At 43.6% G+C, this 22,358-nt stretch overlaps 1 protein-coding gene across 1 annotated transcript; it reads left to right on the top strand.

Moving 5' to 3' along the window:
- On the top strand, positions 1-20,105 carry btbd7 (BTB (POZ) domain containing 7). The gene is made up of 11 exons (XM_080042416.1): positions 1-326; positions 5,537-5,758; positions 8,023-9,156; positions 15,515-15,723; positions 16,410-16,485; positions 16,904-17,064; positions 17,156-17,299; positions 17,753-17,942; positions 18,167-18,345; positions 18,588-18,992; positions 19,145-20,105. Exons 2-11 carry the CDS (start codon positions 5,677-5,679, stop codon positions 19,919-19,921), a joined length of 3,357 nt encoding a protein of 1,118 aa, XP_079898542.1. The 5' UTR covers positions 1-326; positions 5,537-5,676; the 3' UTR covers positions 19,922-20,105.
- Positions 20,106-22,358: the final 2,253 nt, after the last annotated feature.

The raw sequence follows: 22,358 nt of genomic DNA, 5'->3' as shown, positions 1-22,358 counted from the left end.
ATAGGCCATAACAACCACCCAACAAGGCGTTGTGCTACTATGGGGAAATACCGAACCGAACCGAGATTAAAAATGCTTTTGGTTTAGTTTTTCAGTCGAGGTTAATGCTGAAATTCGCCGGAAAGTCGATGCAAGTGGAAATTATTGCACATTGGGGATCAGATGTGGACGTTGACGTCGAGCCGTGCGTAATGAGCAGAGTTGGAAAAAGAAGGTGTTGAGCTGCATTTTTTTCTCTCTGCCAGGGACAACTTGGGTCGGAGTGCTGCCTAAACTACGAGGGGATACGAAGAAAAAACGGTGTCCACGCAGCTCTCCACTTTCTGGTAAATATTTTTGAAAGCTCTCTTTTCGACAGTTGCATCGCATTCTGCTTGAAGTAAAACAGCTATGTCCGAGGGTTCAAGTCAAAGCGACACAGTAGAGATAGCTTACCCTACCTAGCCTCTTAGGATATGCTACTAATTATAGGGCTGTGGTGAAAATGACTCTTCTTGCTAGGCTGTAGCGAAATATCTGGAAACAACTTCCCATTTTTATCAGCCGAGACAAACAACCCACTTGGTTTTTGTTCTTACAAGCACTTTTAACCAAGGCTTCCGCTGAGCAGCGGTAGCCCCAAGAGCAACAATAGCTCCGTGTTAACGTTAGGCTAACAAAGCCATTGGAAATGATTGATTTCTTTATGCACGGGCTGCAGAAGCGAACACTATTTTATTTTTTTGGTGAGGCTGGATCGATGGAAAAGTTTGAGTCGAATGTGAATTTCCACTTTGTAGATCGACCTACATGTTATTGCCTCTGTGCCAGATAGTTGTTGATAGGTTGTGCTATGGCAACTGTGGCCTGTCATCTATTACAAACTAGAGCCTACTTGTGGATAATGGTTTATGGCTGTGTCAAAGTCTTGTAATAATTTACATAAGCCCTTTACAAATGCTACCCAGTATACATTTAGAGGTCAGTAATTGTTAAGATCTGCATGTATTATTCTTTTAATAAATATGAAGGAACTCTGTCTTGTTCGTTGTCTACATTATTATACGCCAAACTTACCCATATAATCTTATTATATCTACCCCTATATGTTTTAACAACTGTATGATCTATGTTGGCAGTACTGTCTATATGTTGAGGCGCCATATGCACACTGTGACGAATTCTGGTTAGAATCAGCATTTTGGACACCCTTCTTAAAGGCAACCTGTGAGTGTCTCTCTTTCTTTTCATTTGGAAAGTAGGTGCATTCACTGACCTCTTTTAGGTTTGTCATTTAACCAGGTTAACTATTTGTGTCAGTCCTCCAGGGCTGTGTAATGACATGTAATTATTGGAGTTACATGCTCAGAAGTCCGTGACTGGCATTGAAAGGCCATGAGCTTGCAAGAACTTGCCCCAATGTAACCGAATGAGCCGGACTCTGGCCTGCATGCTGTTAGCCTTCCCAGTATAGGAAAGCTGGACAAGGAGCATTGACAGCGCACTTAAAATAAGCACTTATTGTTTCCTGGGCGGCCATTCATTCTATGGAGATGGGCTGCCAGGCTGTGTTTGTATAGTCCATCGTGTGCACACACTTAACATATCTATAAACTGGCCCTGTTATGTGTTTTGCAAGCTGACCTAAAGCATCTCATTCATCCGTTCATTCATTGAAACTTTATTATCCTCCTGTTTTCACCATGGGTGAACGTTCATATGATTTTTTTGTTGTTGTAAATATTATGTGATTTCCACCTTTTTGTTGTGTATTGTGGCCTTCAGAGCCCCACAAAATTACAATCAACTGATAACAGAGTGTGAAATTCCAAATATTCAGCTCTACGGTTCATATTGTTGGTCGACACGGGCTAATCCAGAGGCTGCCTACCATGAGTCATCACTGTGGGCACTTTTGTGTCCTTTATCCGTCTCTGTCATTTCACCCTGGTCGCTGTTTCTAGCCTGTTCTGATTCCTGTAGTTTCCTGTAGCTCTCCTGGCACAGTCTATAATCATTCCAATGGCCTGATTAACTGTTCTACTGATTGAACTGATTGGCTTAATCACTGCAGAGGTAAAAACTCTGTCTGCTCTGACCCTGAATCTGGTGGTCTCTTTAGCAATCATGTCAGACAAAATATGACCTCATCATTATTATCATACAGGGAGTCGTTTACTCTTTCTCTCTACTCTTTCTTTCCTCCTTCAGTACGTATAATATTTGAACATCTTGCTGTGAGATGTGTGTGTACAGACACATCAATACCGTGGAGGTCACTGATAGAGAAGATCTAGTTTCATCTCACTGCTGCATTGCTTATTATGAACCTTTTACCGTGCCTCTGATTGGATCAAATATCCCAAAGAGTCAAACGATCTACAATTACCATCTGAAGCCTCTTTTTTTTTGTCCAGCTCGGTTGGCAAAGCACATGATGACCAGCTTTTGTAACAGCTAAATCTTTCAAAGTTATTTTCTCCTTAATTTATTATATAAACTGAAATGATAAAAAGGTTGACACTTCAATTGAATGTCGTTTTCTATGGTAATTAATCAAGCCCTGGATATTTATGTGACAGTTAGATCTAATAATAGCATGCTCGTTAATGGAATAATACAAATCTGATGAAGAAATTATAGCTGTGTATTTGAAAGCCCTTAAATATCTAGAGGACTTTGCAGCCACTGCGTAATTTTAGACAGGAGAGTGTTGGGGGTCCTCTAGAGTTGATGCCCTTTCATTCAGGCCAGACTGTGATACTAGCACAGGGATTGCTTTTCTTCAGAACGGAGATTACTATCAAAAAGGTGGTGACTTTCTCATTTCCGTCATAGAATTCAAAGTGCAGCAAATGGAGAACATTGTACCTAGGTGTTGTGTACCATTTATTTTCCATTAACTAATGTGTCATTCATTATATCCTCAAACATTTACTATGAAGACAAGAAAAATACTTTTCTCAATCCTCCGCTACACTGCCCAAGTAATTCTTCGCATCACTTTTGATAATTGAGGTTCTGTCATTCCATCGTAGCTTCATTACCGCTGTCACTTGGATTCAAAATGTTGGCTGTGGGTGTTTAATTAGCAGACAGGCCTGTAAAGACCTGCACTGAAAGAATAAGACATGCTGTGCTGCTGAAATGTGGGGTTGCATGCTGACGAGGGAAAGGAAATCCAGATACCTATGGCTTCCATTTTCCCCCTGGCCACGAAGAGGAAATCCACATAAATGATTGATAAAGTACCTTGACTGTCATTTGAATAATACATCGGCCCCGTTCCTGTGCCACACATTTTGGTATGGTAATGTTCTGTGGGGAGGCTGGCTGGTTCAGTTCTGTCTTATAAACCCTCTGCATGTGGCTGATTGAAGGAAAATCTAATGATCTAAATGACTGAGGCAAGGTGAGCGATTGGAAAGGCTGTGTTTGTGTGTGTGTGCGTGGGTTTGTAGAGGGAGGGAGAGAGAGAGATAGAAGGGGGGGAAGGGAGTGTCTCCTGTCACCTCTCATTAGGGACATATAGTCCAGCTCGGCCCGGTGTCTGCCTTCCCCCGTCTGTGGCGCTGCCCTCCTCTGCTCCCCAGCCATGAGCGCAACAGAGCAGCACACTGTTTTCAGTCTAAACTGCGGAAAAGTGTCTCAGTGTACGACATCAGAGAGATTACGGCAAGCCAGGATGCATCTTATTGAACAGTGTGAGTCAAGTCTCAAGGAACTAGCTGTCCTAAATTATCCTTTTAGAATTCTGCACTGCAGCTGAAGTTAAATTTGGTTCACTCGTTTTTGAATGAGTTAAAGGTGTGTGTGTGTGTGTGTGTGTGTGTGTGTGTGTGTGTGTGTGTGTGTGTGTGTGTGTGTGTGTGTGTGTGTGTGTGTGTGTGTGTGTGTGTGTGTGTGTGTGTGTGTGTGTGTGTGTGTGTGTGTGTGTGTGTGTGTGTGTGTGTGTGTGTGTGTGTGTGTGTGTGTGTGTGTGTGTTGGTTGCTTTGTTTTATTCTGCCTCCGCTGTGCTCCCTTTGAGAAGCCCCCCCACACCTTCTTTTGTACACAGTGCCAGTATATATCTCAAGGGCTTCCTCCTCTTTCCTATACATATTCAAATCCAATTTCTAATTTTGTCCAAATGAATTCCCTGTGAAGATGGGGCTCATTTAAAGCAGTCTAATGAAATAAAGATCAACCAACAGTTTTATTGGAGTGCTCCAGTGTGACTGTTTGGCGAGTATTTGTGCATGTGGAGTAAGAGGCTGTGGTTTTCCATTGAACCCTTGGGAGGTTGTGGAGTGCTGCTTTACAGGGCCAGACACAATGATTTATTAGTATGGTAGACAGGAGAAACTAGCAGGCCCAGATACAACTGGTCTCCCATCACACACCAGTTCTCTGTCTGGTTTCACATAGAAGAGAGAACAAATGTGTATTCACATATGGCTATTCGTATGTTGAGTCCTTTTTAAAGGTCCAGAGCAATGAGAATTACATTAACAAGTCTCTAAATAATGTTTAGAAAAGGACATGTGTTTTGCATAGTTAGCCAACATGTAACATGAACAATTGAGAAGCCAACACTCTGGTTTGGAAAAGAATCAAAATAATACTTTATTCTCCATTTATAAATACCAGCTGATGGGTTAAAAGTATGCCAGTGACAGTTCAAGGGAGAATGCAGAAAAGTTACTGAGAGGGCCTTGAATGGTGCTGAGGGGAAAGGGCTGTACTGGACAGAGCTATTTGCAGTTTTGCAGCTATTTGCAATCTCATCTCTTGTCCTGTAGAATTAGGATCGCGTCAGGGGTGTGTCGAATGGATAAAATCCTCTATCGTATAAGTCATTTGATATGTGTGTAGATCAGAAGACATTTTGACCTGTGTCAAGTGTCCCATTGAGTCAGCATGCACAATACCAGGACCAGGAAACATTTAAAAAAAAATATTTACACTTTAAAACTAACTTACACATGATTTTTTTAAATTTGTTTTTGCTTTGCCTTTCATAGATTCATACACACTGAGAAACATAGAAAACATTAAAACTATTAATAATACTAACAATGTTAAAACTATAAAAATAATCGAGAAAGGCCGAAGGTTGGAAAAACACTGTATATCTGCATTGGATTTGTTGTTGAATGCCAGTCAATGTTTCCTGTGGGCCGAGCCAGAGGAAGTCTTTGTTAACCTAAGACCGCTGAAGATTATAGATAGAGAGGCCTGAATACACAATCCAAAAAACAACCTCAACACCATTTTTTTATTGCACAAGTTTCAGGCCTGTAAAATTGCCAGGGCAGCTATGAGTCATGATTGCACCGAAATCAATGTCGCTGCAACAGAGTGATTTATAATAATTGATGTCCCTCTGTTCGGCCGCTTTTAACATTGACGCCCCTGGTCATTCATTGTCTCTGACAGAGTCCAGACAGTCCATACGCATTGTGTTGTATTCCCTGTGCTATGTAAGTCAGCGACATTTAAAAAGGCATTCACTCTTTGACTCTGGCATCTCTCTCACTGTTTCATTCTGTGCTCTTTTTATCTTCCCTCCTCCAGGCATGGCAGGCTGGGCCCGGGGCTCTGAGGACTCTTCGGAGGATCCGAGCCACCACTGAGGACTGCGAGGAATACATTGTCTGAGCAGAATGACTCAGCAAGAGGGGGGACCCCCGAATAGCAAGTGAAGAGAAGTGAGGATGGGTGCCAATGGATCCAGCTATCCACACTCATGCTCCCCACGCATAGGGGGCAATGCACAGGCACAGCAGACTTTTATAGGTGGGTATTTTATCTGTGAATTGATTTCGAGCTTTGCATAATCACCATAAAGTGAGCTGAAATATGATTTTATTTTATTATTATTTTTTCAGTTGGCAAATTATATACAAATGTTTTGTTAGTCAAAAACATGGTTTTCTGTGTTAAAACGATATTCCAGAACCCAATTTGGCACTTTGTACAACTGCGACAAAACACTCAACAGGGGTCTAGCAATGTCCAAACTCACACTTTAGATTAGATTAACCTGCTTACATGACAATATTTTTGTGTGCTCTTAAACTGGGCAATTGACTCAATACAATAGATGCCAATCCTTTAAAAAGCAATATACAGTTTGCATTGGGTATTATGAGTGACAGAAATGCAAAGAAACGTGTGTCCAACGTGTGCTGTATCAGCCTTGCAGTCTTGCTCTTTTTAACTTTGTTGTTACTATGTGCTCGTGGCGGGGTGATGTGATGTGACTATGATAAGGCTGCCGGCTATCAGACAGGATGGGAGCTAATCTGGTGTCATGGTTTTTGTCCCCGGGACCAGCTGTAGGCTGCTTGTTAGACTGTCACATTTTTCTTCTGAATTACATGACAGCTACCAGTGTGAGTGTGAGATGTTTTGCTTTTGTTCCTATTTCAGCAGCGCCGATGTTGACTCCCGCTACCATATTCTGTTAGATTGTGCCTCTGCATGCACTAAAAAAACTACTCTGACATATAGGTTAGGTTGTATTAGTTAGTGTGTGTAGTACCTGAATACATCAGGTTGCCATGTTTTGCTTATATTTAAGAAGCATTTAAAATGTGTTGTTATAGATCACCATCTATTATGAGGCATGTTAGGAGACCTATTTGTTTCTCCTTTATTTATCAGCCATTGTCTTTCTGGTTTATGGTCCTTAAATCTTTCCCAGCAGCCCTTAGTGCAAGAGGTTTTTGGGGAACTGCTTCAGAGATGTATTTAAATAAATCAGTACTTCACAATAACAAAAAACATTGTTTATTTCACTTTCAAAATGATTTTGTCTCTTAGTTGTTGTTTTTTTAGACGTCTTCCTTTAAGTGAAAGTATTGTTAAAGGAACCAAATTATCCCTGCAGCCCTGCATACAATCTGCGGTTTCCTTGGAGCGCTGTAGTTGCTTGGTTGGGCTGGCCTGGGCCACAGATGATTCACAGTGTTAGAATGATTACTATTTGGGTCACACTGATGGGACGCTGAGAGAAGGGCAGGCAGAGAGGATCTCCTTGGCAGAGCTTCCAATGACGTACGAGTCCTGTCTCTCAAGCCAAAGATATTATTGCTATTTAGTGTAATTGATTGGGCCCAAGTATGCGAATGGCCTGAAGTTCATTGAGAAGTACAAAGAAGGACAAAGTCTTCTATGAGCTAATTGGTTCTTGTGAACAAAATAAAGGGATTCTGTCCAGGCTTTTTTTTTTCTTCTTCTGTTGAACTTGATCCAAATTCTCTGGAAGCTGGGTCAGGGTAGTGTGTGCTTGGCCTGACATAGCTGGCCACACCACAGGGGTGCTAGAGGCAGATTGGGATTTCTAGCAGTCTGGCGTCAAGAGTGAACTTTTGTTGGGGTTAGAAAATTTATGTTTGAATGAAGTAGGGGATGGACAGGACTAGTCGGTTAAACGTCCCCTGCCTCACTAGTCGGCACCAGAAATACCAGCTCGTTAATAAATTGCCCATGACGTGGACTTGAACATAAAATGTGTGAGATTTAACTTGTGTGTAGGCCTATAGGTGTGGGCTAGTAAGAGAGGGAGAGAGATAAAAAGGTGAGATCAGCACAAAGCAAAAAGGTTTTCTTGACCGCTGCTGATCAGACCACTGTGATGACTCTCATTCGTCAGCCGTTTATTTATTTTTTTCTCCCGTCAGCTATTAGAATGCTGCCTTTTAGGTGCGGTGGTTGGGACGGACTCGGTTGTCCGGCGATTATACATCATTATTATACATATTATTACACTAACGTTTAACAATAAACGTTATAAAGACACACTGAAAATAAAGCAGTTACATTGTGCTTGGTTTTCTTACTGTTTTTTAATAGACTAGTCGACTAGTCTAAATATAAACTTCTGTTTAAACTTTTGGGAAATTAGTCGCTATGTGCGTCCTTAGAATGAACACACATTTTGAGGAAATATCTTATACAATCTATCATGGTTAGTGATTTAACAATGAGAAGACTTTTGTTTGTTTATACGCGTACAATTCTTATGAAGCTAATGTGCATTGTGTTTTTTCTTTCAGGGACCTCGTCCTACTCTCAGCAGGGATATGGCTGGGAGTCGAAGCTATACAGCCTGGAGCACGGCCATGAGCGGCCCACAGACAGGAAGAAGAAGAGCCTGGGCCTGGCCACCCTCAAACGGAGGTTCATCAAAAGGAGGAAGTCCAGCCGCTCAGCAGATCACACACGGCAGATGCGTGAGCTTTTGTCGGGCTGGGATGTCCGTGACACCAACGCCCTGGTGGAAGAGTATGAGGGCACAGCAGCCCTCAAGGAGCTGAGCTTCCAGGCCAGCCTGGCTCGTGCCGAGGCCCCCAGCCTGCAACGGGATCTGGCTGCCCTCTACCAGCACAAGTACTGCACTGATGTGGACCTCATCTTCCAAGGTACTTGCTTTCCGGCTCACCGGGCCATTCTGGCAGCCCGCTGCCCCTTTTTCAAGACTCTGTTGTCCTCCTCCCCCGGCTATGGAGCAGAGGTTCTCATGGACATTGAGACAGCTGGCATAGACGTGCCCATGTTCTCTGCCCTACTTCACTACCTGTACACTGGGGAGTTTGGGGTGCGCGGATCGGAGGATTCCAGGCTGCAGAATGTGGATGTACTGGTGCAACTCAGTGAGGAGTTTGGAACACCCAACTCCCTGGAGGCTGATATGAAGGGCTTATTTGATTACATGTGTTACTACGACGCCCTGCTCAGCTTCTCCTCAGACTCTGAGATGGTAGAGAGCTGCAATGAGCGAGGGGCTGTGGCTGCAGGACCAACAGGGATCTGTGGAGGCAACGGGACCCCAGACGAGGACCTTAGGGCTCACAAACCTATCCTCTCAGCACGTTCGCCTTTCTTTAGAAACCTTTTGCAAAGGCGCATCCGCACAGGAGAGGAAATGACAGAGCGCACATTGCAGACACCCACCCGCATAGTGCTGGATGAGTCCATCATCCCACGGAAATACGTGCAGGTAATCCTCCACTGCATGTACACTGACGCGGTGGAGCTCGGCCTGGTGCTGCGTGGAAGCCCCTCAGCAGGGAGCCTAGGCGAGGTTCAAGCCCTGGTGTCAGGGGGCCGCGGGGCCAGCACACGCACCGAGGAGGCCATGGAGCTGTACCACATCGCTCTGTTCTTGGAGTTCAGTATGCTGGCTCAAGGTAGGTCATCATTCCACACATATACAGCGCTACACACAAATCAACAGTGAGATAAAAAGAAAAAGGTTGTTCATTCTAGAGTCTAGACATCCACGTAGTAGTAGTTTCCTTACTTTACGTCTTTTTTAATCTCTGTCTTTCTATAAAGAAAGCTATAAAAGCGATAATTGAAATAAATGTTATACATTTGTTTAATTGCCCAGCTCTACTTTTGAGCATAGTCTGCCTCACTTTTTAGTTTTGTTTTATTCTTCAATAATATGTCTGAGCTTGAAACCGACTATGATGATGTAGTGAAATGTGCTTTACCATGATGTCAACTGCTAAGTTGTCAGTTCGGACTGTTATAATTACAGTGGCCATTTCTGGGGATTCTGGCGAGTGGGATTTCATAATAACTAACTGGATTTTTAATGAATGAATGCCTCGTAAGACTCACACCTACTTTAATCTCTACCTCCATGCATTCATATAATGTGTCTCACACTGACTTGTTGTCCTAATATTCCATGCCATTGTGCATATGTTGGCATATGTACAATACGTCTGTGCATACCAGGCTAGTGTTCAACAGCTTGACTGACTGTGATGGGTGTGCGAACGGTGGCTGCCAGTAACAGATTGATATAGGCAGGAAGGTTTATCTCTGTCTCTAGGGCCAGACGACTAACTGTCTGATACATGCGGAACATCTGAGCTTCTGTCAACGACTCATCAGTGGTTGTGTACTGCGTCACTGGTCTATCTTTACTCGCATGACATCATCTTTTTTGACATTTGCCACTGTTTCAGGATGAACCCTAACCCAGTAACACGCCAGAGGTTTCTGCCGTAGTGTGCCACTTTGTCACTCACCTCCTCCATAGAGGTATGCCTGTGCACTCTCTATTTCACAACACGCCTAACAACGCTCCTCTTTAATTAGAAAACACTTTTGCAATATGCATTACTCGAAGCAGTCTATTTTAAATACAGTAGAAGCACTACATTTGGCCCCCCTGCCTTGACTGTTTGGATCCAGAGTGGTTGCATGACTCAACACTTATCTCATCTTTCGTAGAGCCAAGAAGATGGGAATTAGTTGGTCAAATATTTAAATGGTGATATGAGATGCATTAAGCAATTTAAGTGTCTAATTTTTCTACCTCATCCTGTGTAATGTGATCAAAACAGTATTATTTCCGACTTAATATGCAGTATACTTTGTTGTGACTCTAAACACTTTAGTGAAGCTGTTTTACAGTGGAAGTCCTCCTGGCTTTGTGCCTTGCTTTCACAAGATTCTCTGTGGCTGAAAGGCTTTTACTGTCAAGCAGCTGCAGACCCACAACATACTCAGAGTCAGAGGGATTTTTTAGCCGCTGTTGCTTACACGGAGTCATGGGCTGATAAGAAATGTTATGTCCCTCAAGATTATCCTGGCCAAAGTAATGTTGGTTCACAACATAATTCCCATCGTCGTCAACTTAGTTCTAAAAATATTGAAATGGCTCCATCAAAACATCCTGGAAACCCTTTACCAGATACTGTTGGAAGAAAAAATATTGTATTGCAGCACAGATCAGTTTTTAACAAATGATACAATGGATACAATGGCCTCATGACAAGTCTAGGATTTAGGAATGACAGGAAAGATACAGCTCTTAGAAATAAGTCAGACAAATCAACATCGGACTGTAAGCTAAGGAGCTAGACTGCTTTTTCATGTGAGTCATGTGAGGATATTCAGTATTATTCTAATAATAGATCATTGCCACCATCAACATACAGTATATTGTTATTTATCTCTATTTGCAGTAAAATCTTAACATCCCATCTGATCTTACCTCCCATTGCTACACAGATTTACCATGTGTGTAAATTCACGACAATTGTATAGATTCTTCCATAGTAAAATATTTAAGCTCTTTATAAAGAATGCAAATAAATCCACACTGCTGTATTGATAGAAATATAGTACATCACACAGTCTTAATGTATGTTGAGTGACTATTCAAGCTTGAAAACGACAACAAAAAAGCATCCTGGCCATAGGGGAAGCTAAGCTACATCAACAATATAATAAGACATTTCTGGGGCACGATGCACTCTGCAATAGTAAATACGCTCATATATAATCGTTCTGAAGTACAGGATTAGTTGTGGTCAGCTACTGGATTGAGTGATGGGGCCAAGAATGAGTCACCTTTTTTTAAGAGTAGCGCAGTGATCTGAATAGCACCACTGACTGTACACTAATGCCATAATATAAACACAGCTTGTAAGACACCACCTCCCACCCTAAAGCCCCAGTGTTGCTCTCAGGGTCACTTTAGCAGCTTGAGCAGGCAAATGGTGTCATCCCCACACGCCATCACCTCATCTTCCTTCCCATCCCCCCCCCCCCCCCTATCAACAAGCTTTTACTCACGGGTATTTTTATCCCCTCTCCTCCATCTCCCACTGTGCTGCACCGCTCTAATCAGCTCCCATGAAACCTCAATGAGGAATGTGGTGAGATGGACGAGGTTGAACTGGCGTCATTTTGATGTCTATATTGCGATTTCCTGTTATTACTCTTTTTGGACTAAGAAAAAAAAATTAAATGAAAATGTGTATGTCTTATCATTCTGGCATCTGTGAGCGGATTATGAAAAAATGTAATGAGAATTGTGTCTGCGTTCATCCCACTGCTGCGAGAATGTAATAGTATAGGCCGTAAGCAGCAGCAGCAGAGAGGCTTGTGTCTGGGGGTTTCTTATGGAGATGGCCCTTCTCATCTGTCACGCTGGCTTCCCCCTTGTGTGCTCCTCAACTGCTAGCCTCTGGCGCTGTGTGAAGTTTTGGCCCATGGAGGATTTGGTGGAGCAGTCAAGCTATCCGTCATCCCTTCTTATTAATTATCAAGATGTGTTTCCCCTTTATGACTCCATCTCGCTCAAATAGCAACCCATATTAAAAGCCGTATTCATTTTTCAAGTGCACCGCAGAGATAATAGCCAGTTGGTGTGGTTTCAGCGGGCCCGTCCGCACTGTTGTACTTCCTCTCCTCTCAATGCTAACTGGCCGACCAGTGCTTTCACTGCCCTGTCTTGTGTTTGGAGTGTGTCCCAGCCCTTAAGTGATCAGACATCATTTACATCCACAGGCTGCTTGTTTACAGGCCATTGAGTGCAGTTGATGTTTTAAGGGGCTTTTGGAGACTGTGTGCTCCATAAACACAGAGCTCCAAATAATAACAACAGGACAGAATGCATACGTCCGGAATTGTTTAGCTCAGACTCAGCGCGGACTATGTCAGGTTGTGGCTGTTCCTGCTGTCGTGTTGATATTCTTGTCAGTCGGCTAAGCTCCAGTGAATGTGGTGTGCCACCCGTGGAGAGATGGGGAGGCGGGTTAGTATTAGATATAATGCTGATTCTAATCTCCAGCTCAGAATAAATGTGCAGCGTTTGAAAAGACTGTCTGTCGCTGTGAATTCTAATGGGCTAACACTGAGCAGAGGCTGTTTACTTTCCTGTGCTGCTGCTGGTCCCGAGCAGGGTATTGCCTTTTTGTGCATTTGTTGCCTGTGCGTCTGCTTTTACGAGAGGGCAAAGGTTGAAAGACTGACACGGGCAAAAAGCACTTTCTAAGAAGACAGACGGCACAGGGCCGAGCGGTTGAAATGGAGGCACAGATGTTTGGACTCTTTTTTTTCAGTCAGTTTTATAGCAGATGAAAAAAAAATAAAGGCAAAGTGCCTAGATCCACTTTTCAACTTCATCTGTCTTGTTAACAGTGCTTGGTTTAACCCTTCGTTTTAAAACACTGCGGGTGTCTGCTGCTTTGCATTTCTCTAACATGCCATCACAACTAAAGATGCCCAAAAGGGGAAGCGCATCATAAGTGTGTGCCTGCTGTCGGTCTGTGTATTGGCATTTACATAACTGCTTGAACGTGTGTAACTATGAGTTCATCCTAAAAATGTGTGAGTTGGGCTTGGTCATATATGAAGCTTCAGATTCCAGAGGATCACTGGAGCTATAATAATAATAATAATAATAATAATAATAATAATAATAATAATAATACATTCAACATAGCAATTTTCAAAGAGTCAAAGCCTCTTTACAAAGCAAAAAAAATAAAAAAAATAACACTCTCAACTAAGTCTGGTTCCAGTTTCCCAGGGTGTATGTTCAAAGTGGTGGTTTGGGGCTGGAAAGGCAGCTTCAGATCTTCTAGTTTTAGATAAGAGTTTCCCAGAGGAGCCTTGGCTCAGCAGTGAGCTGGTGGACAGGGCGGCCCTGGAATGAGGAAGTCTGCAGGCTTGGGTTTCAGTCCAGTGCAGCTCTATCTGGACGTCATTCATGTGACATGTCTGGCTTCATCCATGGATGTCCTTCAGGGCTGTACGCTTATTTTTTTAGGTGGTAGCACTGGTGCTAGCAAGCAAAATAAATCAGTAGCACAAAAATAAATTCAGTAGCACACAAAGTATGATCGAAAACTTGCATAACCTTAACCCATGCATTTCGCTCTAATTACCTTTTAGCCTGTCATCTTGGTCTCATTTGAAATTCTCAATTAATATCAGTAATAATTGTAGAAAAATTAATAGGGGTGCACTGATTGCAATTTAGACAAAAAAATCTAACCTGCCAATTGTAATTTTTTGCTGATTCAGAATAATTTTTCCCCATAAAATTAATATCTATATATTTTCTGTATATATACATATCATTATTATATTCATAATAATAATATTTTTTGTTAAATGTCCTTCTGTTAATTAAAACCAAACTTTAAAACATTAAACATAGCCTATTAAATAAATAAGTAGGCCTATACATATTGGTAAAATTTGGAATAAGTTAAATAGGTTGTTGTGAATGTGTTGGGAGTAGTTCTTCAGTGGCTTATCAGTTATTTCAAACGTTGTTTAAAAAGACTACTGTTGACTGCTCTCTGCAGCTTAAGCAGTTGATTTTCAAGCTAGCGCACTGCAGGGCTGTGAAGCGCTAACTTCTTGTTCTTACCGGCTTCAAAATAAAAGTCAACTCCCGTTTGGCTAGTAACAGGCTTTTAATGTGAAGGCGCACAGGAAATGTTCTGTTTGCACACGCGCTAACTTAACTGTGTGCCGTCTCCTTCCGGTTATTACCGTTGGTGAAGTGTAATAATCGCCGCACAAGCACAGGTCCCGAGCACACATCTTTCACCAGCCAAAGTGGAGGGTGGACTCAATAACTTACTTGCCTAAGACTACATTTACCCGAATTTGGAGAGTGTTAATGTAGAGCCCTCTAAGCAGTGTTGTGCAGCACTCCTCTGTGTCTCAGACGGACAGCATCTGCTCATTAGCAAGCTGTCGCACTCGTGCGAGTGGAATTGTATTCATCATCGCACTTGATCAATTTCAGTAGCAAATGCGATCAAAACTGTCGCACTGTACAGCCCTGTCCTTTATGTATTCAGCAATATTGATCAGAGAGGCTGACAACAAGAGCCACTAAAGCTGTTGGGGTGTGGCGTAGAGATGGCTTGACCCAGCCAATCATATGTTAATCTGGGTGACTCTTTGGAAGCTAGAGCAGCAGGTATGTAATTCCCTAAGTCTTGTGTGGCTTTTTTTATGCTTTTTTAAGTGTGTGTGTGTGTACACATTGGCGACGTGTGTGCGCTCATGCACCGGCAGCACATTTCCTCCGGCTGCTGTGTTTACTCATCACGGTTGGAAGGAGGCAGACTGAAACACATCAAGGTATCAAAGGCATTTCTGTGGGCTGGTGTGTTACAGAGTTAAACCGCTGCCTGCTGTTCTGGTATGTGCTCTGATTTAGGAAACGCAGCAAGGAGGATGTGGGGGCTACTAGAGGTAGACTCCCTGGGTCACTGAATATGAGTCAAAACTACTGATGGTCTGGTAGTAGCTCTTGTATTAATGGTGGAGTAAGCGGAGAACTCTTGTTGTCAAAACACTTAACGAATAAATATTTCCCCAATATCCATTACCTGTCCGCTAACCTGGTGATAATACACAGCCTAGGCTGTGTTAACTTGTATGTAAACAAAGGGGCCCACCATGGCTAGCACCATGCCTGTTTACAGAACATAGGCTGTGTAATAACACTGTATTTTCTTTAAGCACACACACAGTACGGACTGGTATCGGATTGTGGGGAGATATTCACTGATTTTGACAAAGTGATTACTCATCAAGCATTCTCCAAAAACGCTGACACCACCTCTAATCGTCCCGATAAAACAGTTTTAGTATTATTTTCTAAAACAAACAAATATGTTTTGGGAATATGACACATTTGTGCCCATAAAGAGGCTTGATGGAATATTGAAGTGTAAATTGCTCGTCTGTGTCAATGGCTCTCTCTCTCAGGTTGTGAGGACATTGTTGTGGAAAGCCTGTCACTGGACTCTCTCGTCCCCATCCTGAAGTGGAGCTCCCAGCCGTATGGCTCCAAGTGGGTCCACAGGCAGGCCATGCACTTCCTCTGTGAGGAGTTCAGTCAAGTTGTCTCCTCAGATGTCCTCTACGAACTTAGCAAGGAGCACCTTCTCAGCGCAATTCAGTCTGACTACCTTCAGGTAACGAAACGGAACATCATCTGTCAATCTGTTGTCCCTTTCTATGATACCTCGCAATGTGGACAATACATTTTCTAGTGTGAAATTCACAATGTTTGCTTGTTAAAATACAGTAAACATAGACACATTAAAACAATCTGTCTCAATTTTAAAACTAACTATATGCATATACAAAAGCACACACTGGAGGCACTCATGGTCTCCAGAGTTGAATTACACCATTCCCCTGAAGGGAACTGCCTTCAAACCCCAGAACCTAATCAAAGCTGTGCTGTCATCTGCACTGCCAAGGTACTTGGGCGTCAGACCAGATGGTTGAGGTTGAAGTGTTGTGATTCAACTTCACACAAAAAAAACAGCCAGGCCTGAGATTTGCTGGAACACTGCTAAACATATTGTATTTTCACCTTATTCTCATTCAACAGCTTCCCAGTTTTGTTCTCTGCAATATCTAACCTTGTCCTAATTATAATTATGTTCCGTTCGTTTCCCGTGTCCCATCTCTCCCCTTTTTTTTCTTTCTTTCTTTCTTTCTTTCTTTCTTTCTTTCTTTCTTTCTTTCTTTCTTTCTTTCTTTCTTTCTTTCTTTCTTTCTTTCTTTCTTTCTTTCTTTCTTTCTTTCTTTCTTTCTTTCTTTCTTTCTTTCTCACTCTGTCTTTTTCTCTACCCCATGGTCTCATTCACAGGCGAGTGAACAGGACATTCTCAAGTATGTTGTAAAGTGGGGCGAGCAGCAGCTTATTAAGAGGATGGCAGACAGGGGTAAGATAATACACTCTATAATTACCCTCTGAGCAGCCCCCCTAATGGCTCTGAGGAAATTACCCACTTACCAGAGCCTCCAAAATACACTTAAAAGCATTACAAAAAGGAGCCAAACTTTACCATAGTCAGTAGGAAGTGCCCCATCCCCCCACCCCCAGTTGCTGACCTAGTAAGAGGTTGTCTACTGTAGGAGGTTATTACAGTAAACATTTTAATAGGTCTAGCTACTTGTATTAAGAAGCTAAACTACACAGCAGTCACTGCAATATATGTCCATAATTTGTTGAATTGAACCTGCCTGAACAATGTAAAATATAGCCAACTGGTTGTTAAAAGCATACTTATATGTATAGTCATGGTTATATTCATTCTATTAAAAACCTGCTAACAGCTTTTCATGTCCTCATTCACCCAGAGCCCAACCTGTTGAGCGGCACAGCCCACAGCGTTAACAAGAGGGGAGTGAAAAGGAGAGACCTGGATGTGGAGGAACTGAAGGACATCCTGTCTCCCCTCTTGCCCTACATCCGAACTGAGCACATCTTACCCCCCAACAGTGACGTCCTCTCTGATGCTGTCAGTCGCCCTTTTCTTTTTTCTTTTAAATACCATTCATTTTGTCTTTCATAAACTGAGCATTGATCACCATTCTTCACTATTACCACAGCTTAAAAGGGGGTTAATAAGCACCCCTCCCTCAGACATGCTGCCCACAGCTGAGGGGGGAAAAGCCAATTCCTGGTTACGGCAGAAGAGTGCTGGCATCTACGTGCGTCCCCGCCTCTTCTCTCCTTATGTGGAGGAGGCGAAGGTAAGGCTCATTCACTTCTGATCAATGGAGCTTCCTCACCACACGAAAGCAGTCTATTATTTGGGTCCTATATAGCTATCATCGCAAGGAGAAGAGGTACTGTGAATAGGACAGGCTAACCATTAATAGCCTTGGGAGAATTGTAAAACTGTTCATAGCTCAGACGTGCTAAAATATGCAATGGCCGTTGTTGCAACGCATACTAACCATTTTTAACAGTTGCCGCCATCATCTTGACTGAAATTCAATTTATGTCCATTTGCACACTTTTCCTAATAAGTAATAGGTCTTCCCAGGTCCATTAATATTTATTAACATATCGCTAGACCAGAGAGAGTCATTATTAGATGAAGTGTCAATCAATTGGAACTAATTTGCAAACCCTTTCAGTGTCCTTGAGTTGCACATAGACGTTTTGGTCTAACTTGCTGTCTGTCATCTACCTGTCCGTAGTCCGTGCTTGATGAAATGATGGTGGAGCAGACCGACCTGGTGCGTTTACGATTAGTGCGCATGTCCAACGTCCCAGACACACTCTACATGGTGAACAACGCCGTGCCTCAGTGCTGTCACATGATAAGCCACCAGCAAATGGCCAGCACATCAGCCACAGCGCCGTCGGTTGTGGCCAACGAAATTCCAGGTACAGCAATTGAAAGAATAACCACATGCTAAAAGAGGTAGACACTCGTGACGTCAACAATATCCAACCTGCTAAAGTACCCAATAATGTTATGCTGTTTTGTTCCGAGCTCCACTGTAGGACCAAAACAATTTTCTGAATCAATAAGTTATCAAGCTTTTATATTGATATGACTGTGAAGAAGTGAAAAATCCATCGATGCATGTTATTTGTCCATCTCTCAGTACCTCAGCTGTTGGTGGTAAAGGAGATGATCCGAAGGCTGCAGGAGCTGAGACATACAGAGCAGGTCCAGAGAGCTTACGCCCTCAACTGTGGTGAAGGGGCCACGGTCAGCTATGAGCTCCAGCTGCGGGTGCTGAGGGAGTTTGGTCTGGCAGACGGAGCCACTGAGCTACTGCAGGTTAGTAGGAAACATGGAGTTGTTCCACAGGGGTGAGAGGAGGGATGAGATGTCTAAGGCTGGGCTACTAAAAAAGGATGGCTTAGGCCACAAAAAAAATCCTAAAAAAACAGACATGAACAGCCAAGAAGTTTAACCCTAAAAATTGTAAAACATTAAAAATGAAGGGAAAAAAAGGCTCTTTCAAACCACAATCAATCTACATGTATTTATCCACTGTTTTTTGTTTGTGTATTCTTTAGAACCCGTATAAGTTCTTCCCTGATGAGCGATTCGGAGATGAGAGTCCAATTCTGGCTCTGCGCCAGGTGGGTCGGTGTCGGGTAAACAGCAGCCCAGCCATGGATAGCATGTTCACAGAGCTGGAAGGGGTAGCGGGCTTTCATCCTCCCCTACCTCCTCCACCTCCCCCATACCACCCCCCTGCCACACCCAGCCACGCTCAGCTCAAGGGTGCCTGGCGACCTCGTGTGCCCATGCCGACACCTACCCGTTCCTTTTCCTACCCCTGCAACCGCACCCTGATCCAGCGCCATGCGGCCGCCAAGCATGGCAGCTCGGACTACTCCTCTGCCCCCAGGCCCCAGCCCCCAGACTGCACCAACCCGCAGGCCATGGGCCGAGCTTTGCTTTCAGACCGTCAAGTGGTGAGTGTGTGGATTACTTCTTAGTCCAGTTCAGAGTCCTTGTGCTACGTTTTTGTTTATTCAAATGCGGCATCGTGGTTTTTGCCTGGCATCATCATGATTAACTCTATTTCACGATAACAGCACGCATTTGTATGTGTTTTCCAATGCAGATGAACATGGAGCCTGTTATGAGGGAGTTCATGCCTGACATCGCACTGGGCGTCTCCGTCATGTCCCTGAGGGAGCAGCACATGGCAGAGATGGAGAGGGACGGCCCTCGCAGCCCAATGGGCCCGTCAGGTCACCATGTGCCCCATGGTCCCTGCCCTTCTGCCCGCCTCAGCCATGGCCACGGCCCTGGACACGGGCACTCCTGCAAGAGACACGCTCCTGAACCCAAGCTGGAAGCTCAAGCCGAGTTCCCTGACTTGTATGACTTCTCCTGCCGACCTTCAACCCCGACCTCCTCAAACCCTCTCCCCTCCTTTGCAGGACCAGACCTGTATAGCCACAGCTGCACCCCCTCTGGTCCTTATCCACCCCCCTACATTTCTGACTCTCAGTCCCAAGGCCACCCCCAGGGACGGACTGCCTCGGACCCGCTACGTCTGGATGTCCTCAGTATGACCTCTCAGAGGCATGATGGAGTCCTTGCCAGCCCCTCTGGGGCCCAGCCCAGGATGGGACACGTCCCAAGGGGGAGATCAAATGAGACAGACCTGACTCACGGCTTAGGCCATTTACGCTCTCCCAGTGGGAACATGGACATCTATGAGGAGAGACACACAGGACCTAGAGATGCCCCAGAGGAGATGGTTGTAGCTGGAGACTCATCAGGCCTGGGGCCCCTCCAGCAGCCTCACAGGAACAGTGTCAGCGAAGACATGGCCAGAGACCGCAGGTCACCCAGCAAACCTGACTACCCTTATAAGAAATCTGCACTTTAACCCCAGTTGAAGACCAGGGGTTGAGTTAAGAAAAGGGAAAGCATTATGAGTGGATGTCCATCGCAATGGATGTAGAAGCACTAAGTGTGTGTGTGTGTGTGTGTGTGTGTGTGTGTGTGTGTGTGTGTGTGTGTGTGTGTGTGTGTGTGTGTGTGTGTGTGTGTGTGTGTGTGTGTGTGTGTGTGTGTGTTGAGAGGAGTAGGAAAAAGGGGTGGTCGATGGTTGCTATTTATAGGATCTGTCCTTTTGTCCTACCTCTATCATACTGTGCTATCCACCACACAGTAAGATTATGGAAAGAGTAAGAGCTGTAGGTTAATTGTAGATGCTTGCAATTGATCCTCTGCAAGCCTGCCTAGTCCTGCTGGCTTAAGAGGGTGACCTAGGCTCTACTGGGACAGATTTGTCTATTGAGTTTGTTTGTAAAGAAAGAGTTTAGCTATGTGCTGTGTGAATCCTGCATGAGGCGGTCACAACATTTGATGTAGCTCAGTTATGAACTGATAGTTTAACAAAGACTATTTTCATAGATTCAGTTGTCAATTGTTTATTTTCAGCGTAGAATGGAGAGATGGCAGGATAGGAATCTCAATTTACACAAGCGAACAATGGCAACCGGTGTGGGACAGAGAGTATTGTGATAAAATCGTATGTAAATTTGTCTGGCTCTGTTCTTTTCCTCCCATGCTTTTGTATTTTCATTTCTTCCTGTAGCATGCCTATAGCAACCCCACCAGACAAGTTTCCCCACCCCAGGCCTTGGATCTGCAGTGCTGATGAGTAACGAGCCAAGGCTTGGTCACACACAAAGCAGGAATTGGATCTGACAGGAAGTAGGTCATCAGAGCTCGTCATTCTCCTGTTACACAGTCTGATAATTGTTTGGGGCCTTAACTATTGCCTCTGAATGTCTGGCTCAGAGATACGGTTTTTCAGAGATGGGGGGGGGGGGGGAGAGAGAGAGACAGGAAGATTGCAAAGCAGGTTCATTACCGAAATACAGTGAAAAATATAGGGGTGCCATGGCAACTGACGTACTGTGATCCAAGTGCTGGGGTTTTTTGTTGGTTTTTCAGCTGGAACAGGTGTGTGTGCGCGTGTCTGTGTGAGAGGAGAACTTTGATACACACATGTGTTTAGACAATCTCAGTACTGTAAACTCCCCATCTTTAGTCAGGTCTGTTTGTACATATAAGAGAGGCTTGAGCGCCGAGTGTAGCATTCGATGTGCTAGAGCTCCCTATTGGTTCTGTTTAATCCAATAGGATCAAGTAATCAAATCTAAAGCCTTAATCAGTGCTTGGAATATTCCGTTTTAGCTACCTTTTATTCAATTAAGTATGATGTCAATATATCGCAACCCCCTGTTAATTGCTTGTGTGACTGTTCTTTTCACAAGGGACATATTCACTGCAGTTGAGTATGGGCGGTAGAGGTGGATTCCACTGACGCCCAAAATGCTAAAACCATGTATATACAGGTACATCAAGCCTCCATCTCGCCACCTCATGGGAGGTTGCGGACCTGCACAGCAAGTGTTGATACTGTTAAATATGCTGTTAAGAGCTGCAGCAGCTGTAGCTTCAGAACCCAGCAAGTACACACACACACAAACCCTGTTACAGCAAACAGCTCACCTCACAAATGAGTATCATTGCACTGTAGGAGCCGCACGTCTATTCGCCAAAGGGAAAAGGAACAAATGAATTTCGAACAAAAGGAATCTTATGTTAAAGAAAGGTTGGCGATTGCTGGCTCATATCTCCAATGGAAAATGTATATAACGAATTGAGTTTGACATGTTCTGATGGATTTTAAATGGTTTCTATCACATTTTAGTGGTTGTTGACAGTTTGTGTTTTTACTGTGGTGGACAACACTGTGTACCTGTCTTTGTCATGAAATCTCACTCAGAATGTGTGGTATAAAACATAACGATTGTGTCTCAGAATCTATTTTGTTCTTAAATGTTATGCATTAGGGCAGTTTGTTCAGTGTTGTAGGTGGTGTGGATTACCATGTTTAGAGTTTTTTTTTTTTTTTTGCCCCCTCCACTGTTTTTCTTTTACTTTTAAAGTAACAGGAATATGTAGAGGATCTGAAGACATTAGCTTTCGGCTTAACAGTGATTATGTTGCCAAGCAGAAAAATCATTTTTCCAACTAGGATGCTTCATGGGGAAAAAATGCAAAAAACTCCAGATTCCCATGTTCACATTGGGTAGTTTTATTTTCCAGGACAATGTTCCATTGAATAAAAGCCCTTGTTTTGCTCTTTGCTGTAGAGAAGTCAGTGCCTTCCCCCGCCTGCGGCTGGGCTTTTATTGGAGAAGTGACTTTGATGTCTATGCAAGCTCTTTTCTACCAGCTAACCAGCCTGCATCAAACAGTTCTTTGAAATCTCATGTAGCTCGTTTTGTGTACATAGTGTTATTTAG

The sequence above is a fragment of the Ammodytes marinus genome (genome assembly GCF_949987685.1).
Source record: "Ammodytes marinus genome assembly, chromosome: 15".
NCBI lineage: Eukaryota > Metazoa > Chordata > Actinopteri > Uranoscopiformes > Ammodytidae > Ammodytes > Ammodytes marinus.
Note: the sequence above shows the minus strand (reverse complement) of the source record. Positions and strands in the feature narration are given on the sequence as shown.

Excerpts from the sequence above, each read along its gene's own strand:
- btbd7 (XM_080042416.1), top strand. The coding sequence starts at position 5,677 with ATGGGTGCCAATGGATCCAGCTATCCACACTCATGCTCCCCACGCATA. Across the intron at positions 17,943-18,166 it reads TGTGGCCAACGAAATTCCAG|TACCTCAGCTGTTGGTGGTA; the intron begins GTACAGCAATTG and ends TCCATCTCTCAG. Across the intron at positions 18,993-19,144 it reads TGCTTTCAGACCGTCAAGTG|ATGAACATGGAGCCTGTTAT; the intron begins GTGAGTGTGTGG and ends TTTCCAATGCAG.